Source organism: Triticum aestivum, chromosome 1A (assembly GCF_018294505.1).
Source record: "Triticum aestivum cultivar Chinese Spring chromosome 1A, IWGSC CS RefSeq v2.1, whole genome shotgun sequence".
Taxonomy (NCBI): Eukaryota; Viridiplantae; Streptophyta; class Magnoliopsida; order Poales; family Poaceae; genus Triticum; species Triticum aestivum.
Window position 1 is genome coordinate 593,668,574 of NC_057794.1, and position 5,799 is coordinate 593,674,372.

Consider the following 5,799-nt stretch of genomic DNA (forward strand, 5'->3'; position numbering starts at 1 on the left):
TCTTCCCACCCGCCGCACAGTACAACTACGCCAATGCCCCTACCACTGGCGGAGCGTTGTGGGGACAATTCCGGGCTGTGGCCACCCCTTCCAAAAGCCCAAATATTTTTTTATAGGACTCACAGCCCATCTCGTGGCCCAGTAGCAGCAGAAACTGAGAGGCCCAGGCGCCGAGCGCTACCTGAACGATCATGAGCGCGTCACGTGGGAGCAGCTGCCCCATCCCTGTTCTGTTCGCCTGTCCCCCCTCCGCACTCCACTGCTCCTTGGCTCCTCCGCACTGCTCCTCCGGTCACCCCCATGGGACATGGTGACTTCTACCGCTACTGCTCCTCGCCTCCTCCCCTGACTGGCTAGGTCTTCTTCCTCCTTGGATCCTCCCATCTCCACTAGTCCCCTACTTCCCTGGCTCCTTGATAAACTACGTGAGTCCCCTCCCAATCCAATCCCTAAATCCCCATCTACTTATTGTGTATGCTCACTGTTTTCTCCTAAATCCTTTCTGAATTCCAGCAGTGCAAGTGGATCTGCAGTCTATAGCAGCAAATTCGTGGGGGTTGCCAAATTTGTGGGGGATCTGTAGCCTAACAGGGTATGTTATGTGTGGATCTTAATTTTTGCAGTTCTATCTTGCTAAGTTAATTGGAGGCCATCTTAAATTCTTGATTTTAGATTGCTAGAGTAAGTAGATTAGTTCCAGTTAAAGAACAAATGTGGAATTATGATTTTTTAGCTGATGAAAATTTGTTTGCAAATTCCAATTTAGGTAGCAATGGGGAGAAACAGAGCAACAACTATGCATTCATTTTTCAAAAGAAAAAGAGATGACACATCTGTTGAAGTTGAAGGTCTTTTGCCTCTTGAACCTCTACCATTGGCATTGCTTGAACAAGAGTATCATACTGAGAATGAAGAACAACATCAAACTGAAAATGAAGAAGCAGAACAGCTGAGTGAAAATGACGAACGACAAACAAATGAGCCTATCATATTTCGAGGTGTCGAGTTCTTGCAGAGAGATCCTGCATCGCGACCACAAATTTGGCAATATCCACCTAATGTGAGAGATGAAGTGCGAAGAGCATACATGCAACTAGGTCCTATGCAGCCAAAACTGAATGAGTACAAACCTTCTGGAAAACCTGGGCATCAACGGCGTTTCCAATTCAGTTGGTTCAAGGATTTTCCATCATGGTTAGAATATTCTACTAGCAGCCATCGTGCTTATTGTTTTTACTGCTTCCTAGGCAACAAAAACATCAAGAAACGAAGTGGTTTTGATGTGTTTTCTGCTCATGGCTTTGACCATTGGAAAAAAGTTAAAAATGGAGAAAGGTGTGCATTCTTGTCTCATGTTGGATGTAGTCCTTGTTCACACCACAACAATACAGTGAGAGATTGTCATGCTATCTTGGATCAACCAACCCACATAGTAAACGTTATGGAGGTTCAAGACAACAAGGAGAAAGAGAGAGATACTTTGCGGTTAAGAACATCAATTGCAGTTGTGAAGTGGCTCACCTTCCAGTCTTGTGCTTTCAGAGGCCATGATGAGACACCCGAGTCAAGAAATCGAGGGAACTTCATTGAATTGATAAAGCTTCTCGCAGAATTCAATCCTGAAATCGCAGCTGTAGTTTTAGAGAATTCTCCTAGGTGTAGCAAATACACATCCCATCAAATTCAACAGGAGATATTGAGTATTTATGCACTGAAGGTTAGGCAGTATATCCGCCAAGAGATTGGTGATTCAAAATTCTCTATTCTAGTGGATGAAACATGTGATGCTTCTAAAAGAGAGCAAATGGCAGTAGTGTTCAGATTCCCCGATAAAGAAGGTTTGTTACAAGAACGCTTCTTTGATCTGATACATGTAAAGAACACCAAAGCACTAACATTAAAGGAAGAGTTGTCTGCTTTATTGTCCAATAATGGCTTTGATGTTCAAAATTTGCGTGGCCAAGGATACAATGGGGCTAGCAACATGAAGGGTGAGTTCAATGGATTACAAGCACTTTTCCTCAAAGATTGTCCGTATGCTTATTATGTACACTGCTATGCACATCGCCTGCAATTTGCCCTTGTTGCTGCAGCAAGAGATGTTGTTCCTATTAGCCAATTTTTCCAGAAACTTCTCTACATCATAAACATTGTTGACCCATCGTCAAAGCGACATGATGAGCTACATGATGCCCAAGTTGTTGAGATTGCACGTCTACTTGCAATTGATCAGATTGAGACAAGCAAAGGGGGGAATTAGATCAAAGCATTAAAGCGTCCAGGAGACACTCGATGGGGGTCACACTTGGGTTCTATATCTAGCCTTATGGATATGTTCAACGCAATAAGTTCTACTCTACAAACTATAGCTTCTGATGCTTCTGCTGGTACACACCGAGCTGATGCAGATACTGCTTACAACTACTTGATCGATTTTGAGTTTGTGTTTGGCCTATGTATGATGAGAGAGATATTGGAGATCAGTGAAGAGCTTGGGAAAGCTTTGCAAAAGAAAAGACAGGATATAGTGAATGCTATTCGTTTAGTTTCATCCACAAAGGCCCTTCTAGAAAAACTGATATCAGATAATGGTTGGGATGATTTTTTTACTACTGTTGTTGAGTTTTGCATGGATCATGGCATTGAGATTCCTGATATGGATGAGCCATATATTTTATGTGGGGGTCGTGCTCGTCGTCAAGCTGATAATTTTACTAAAGAGCATTATTTCCGAGTGGAGATATTTCGAGCAACGTTGGACAGCCAATTGAATGAGTTAAATTTGAAATTCAACGAAAAAGTGATGGGTCTTTTATCTGTTAGTGTAACTCTAATACCAAAAAATGGGTTTGCATGTTTCAATGCTAAAGACATATGCAAAATGGTCGAGAAGTTCTATCCGGCAGATTTTACACATCAAGAGCTAATTGCATTGGAGCGTCAATTGAACCATTTTGCTTCAGATGCTTCTAATAATGAAGATCTAAAGAAGCCAACAATTTTGATTGCACTTTGTAGATGCCTTTTTGTGACAGGACGGTATAGGATCTATAACATGGTTGATAGGTTGATTCGTTTGCTTATCACTCTTCCGGTTTCCACTGCTAGTGCTGAGCATGCATTCTCTAGCTTGAAGATTATCAAGACAAGGCTGCGCAACACAATGGAAGATGAGTACCTCGCCAATAGCTTGCTTATACAGGTTGAACGGGAACTTGCAAAAAAAATTCAACTTTGAAGATATAATTGCTGATTTTAAAGATCGAAAGAAGAGGAGAGCAAATCTTGAATGAATCACGTACTCCATGTTGTCTAACTATCCATGTTTGATTCGTCTTTTGCTAAATGGTTAGGAGGTTGCTAAATGCCTAAATATGCTTGGGTGCTCTTAGACTGCTATATATATTCTTCAATGATTCTAACCTGATACATACATGAACTTGCACTTTCTTGGTGTTACTTGCTAATTTTTTTTTCATAAGTCTGAACCAGTTGCCCCCCCCCCCCTCATTTTTGCTTCACGCTCCGCCACTGGACCCGGCTTATGTGGATGTTTCCAGTTAATTAATGCTCGCCCCTTTCCTTCATATATTTTTCTCTCTTGAAGACTCGAGCAAAACCTCGTGCCACCGCTGCACCGCCTGACCGCCGTACGCAAGTATAAAAAGCCGGCCTCTTTCCTCATCGGGTCACTGGAGCTCACCTGCGTTGCTGTGCACGTCTCCCAACTCCCAGCAGCACCTTACATCCCACCTCGCCGTCGGTTCCTGCCTTAGCCGGCGGGTAGGAACCAGGCAGGAGAAGCAGCGACTGCCTGCAGCAAGGTGGTGCGGCAAGGCAGCTTGATTGGTGCGTGCTATGAGGCACTACATGGGGTGTTGCCGCTAGAGCACGCGCAGGGGCGCGACGCGCGACGCCGACGTGCTGCTGGATGAGGCGACGGGCAGAGCTCCGCGCAGTGACGCGGACCAGCGGCTGGGCGAGGCCGTATAGCGCCTCGACCTTGCACGCGCGTGCCTGAAAGGACGTGCGGCGGCGCAGCTGCCCGAGTCGATGGTGGCTGGTTACGGGTCACAGACACGGGACACGACGTCCTCCAACATGATGCATGCATGCGCCCTACACACCAGGTCCGGGGAAGTAAAGCGTGTCGCCGGCCACACACACATTACCCCTGCTGAAGCTCGCGGAAAAGAGCAACGGCTGCGGCGGTATCGCAACGGCGCCACAAGTATGTCGAGCTGCATATGAGGATTTGCACGGAGAGATGTAGGTGGGAGGCATGCACGGATAATGGCGGCAGCAGTCGAGGTGCCTCTTCTTTGTGTATTGCCTTCCATGTCTTTCTATCCATAGCGATAGCATTTGCTTTGTGGATGGCTCTCCTTACAGTGCAATCGCGAGGCTCCCCCCATGGAGTGTCCATGGCGTTGTACACAGTACACCAGCACAAAGAGCATCCCCGGACACTACTTCATCTACTAGGAGACGGTCGGCGCCGGCGCCGGCTGGACGGTGGACAAGGAGACCATCGACGATCGACGCTTGAGATGGATGAGGGACCGAATGCGGTGTGCATGCATGGTAGAGTGGCGGACGGCTCCATCGGGCTGCTCGAGATCCGCGTCATCCGGCCCGGCACGTCCGAGGAGCTGATGGACTACGCTATCTCTCATGGCGCCTCCATCAACCAATACAAGGTGCCCTGGTGCTTGACGTTCCCACCGATCATCGAGCTGCGCATGCTCCACTCGCGCGTGTTGTCCATCCAGTTTAGCCCTGCCGTGCGGCACTGGATCCCTACTCCCACCCGGCGCACGAAGTACGACGTTTCCACCTAAATTCACTTGCAATTTTAGGGTAGCCAACTCTTTATTTTTCAACAGGAGTCAATGTGTGGTGTATAACAAATGCAGAAGGGCTCCTATTCAGATTCTAGACTGAATAGTTCTTCAAGAATTACATGGCGGGCGCGCTCCTTTGATAGTACTCTCTAAACAATGTGTGTGTGTTCAAGAAGCAGCGACACTTTTATGCGAGCCCTTGCTTTTTAATATGATCTTTGTTAGTGCGTAGAGTATACAAATGGACAAAAATGGACAAAATCTTATGTTCAGAATTCAGACTGAACTGTTCTCGAGAGTTACATGTGGACGTGGTCATACGGTCCAAGCGTTCATGAGCTACAAAAAGCATGACCATGCTTCAGTGACGTTTACTGGTCGCTGGTTTTCATTCTTTCGAAAGAATATACAGATTTAGACGATGTTTTGTTTAATGTTATTAAGGGTGAGTTTCATTAGTGAGAAGCAAAAAAAAGATGTCTGGTATATTTTGGGATTATTTTTTGTATTTGTTCTGTGTTGCTCATCCTTCTTTATATTTTGTAGAAATGGTTGCTGTTGATGATGTTGGTGATATGAGAGAGAATATTTCTGGAAGTTCTATCTCTGGTGTTGGTCAATTTGGTGTTCCAAATCTCATTTCGAGTTCAGTCATCTTCCCTTCAAAAAAAATTCTATCATCTTATGATAGTTTACAACGAGCTTTAGATAATTATGTACTAATTTATATTCAAGTGCATATTTCGCCATAATGACATACACAGGAGCAAAGACACCGTTTGGACAGATACAGGAATTTGCAAAAGCTCTCTACCACTTCATTACAAGCACTATCCTAAATGGGGCTACACTAGGATGATTTAACAGAACTAGGGCCATCTGCAATCATTTACTTTCATGCGGTTGCATCATCCTATATGATACGTTCCATATAATGGGATGTATATGGTGCCAA

General features: G+C 45.2%; 1 protein-coding gene across 2 annotated transcripts; it reads left to right on the forward strand.

The window, feature by feature from the left end:
- Positions 1-225: 225 nt before the first annotated feature.
- LOC123183355 (zinc finger MYM-type protein 1-like) lies at positions 226-2,670 on the forward strand. 2 transcript variants are annotated; one of them, XM_044596150.1, is made up of 3 exons: positions 226-425; positions 514-592; positions 767-2,670. In XM_044596150.1, the coding sequence occupies exon 3, from the start codon at positions 773-775 to the stop codon at positions 2,258-2,260; it is 1,488 nt and encodes a 495-aa protein (XP_044452085.1). In that variant the 5' UTR covers positions 226-425; positions 514-592; positions 767-772; the 3' UTR covers positions 2,261-2,670. The 2 variants fall into 2 exon arrangements, with proteins under 2 accessions (XP_044452085.1, XP_044452091.1); XM_044596156.1 differs by having other exon boundaries at positions 236-425; positions 517-592.
- Positions 2,671-5,799: the final 3,129 nt, after the last annotated feature.

What these genes read in the sequence shown, in the direction of transcription:
- LOC123183355 (XM_044596150.1), top strand. Translation starts at nt 773, where the DNA reads ATGGGGAGAAACAGAGCAACAACTATGCATTCATTTTTCAAAAGAAAA.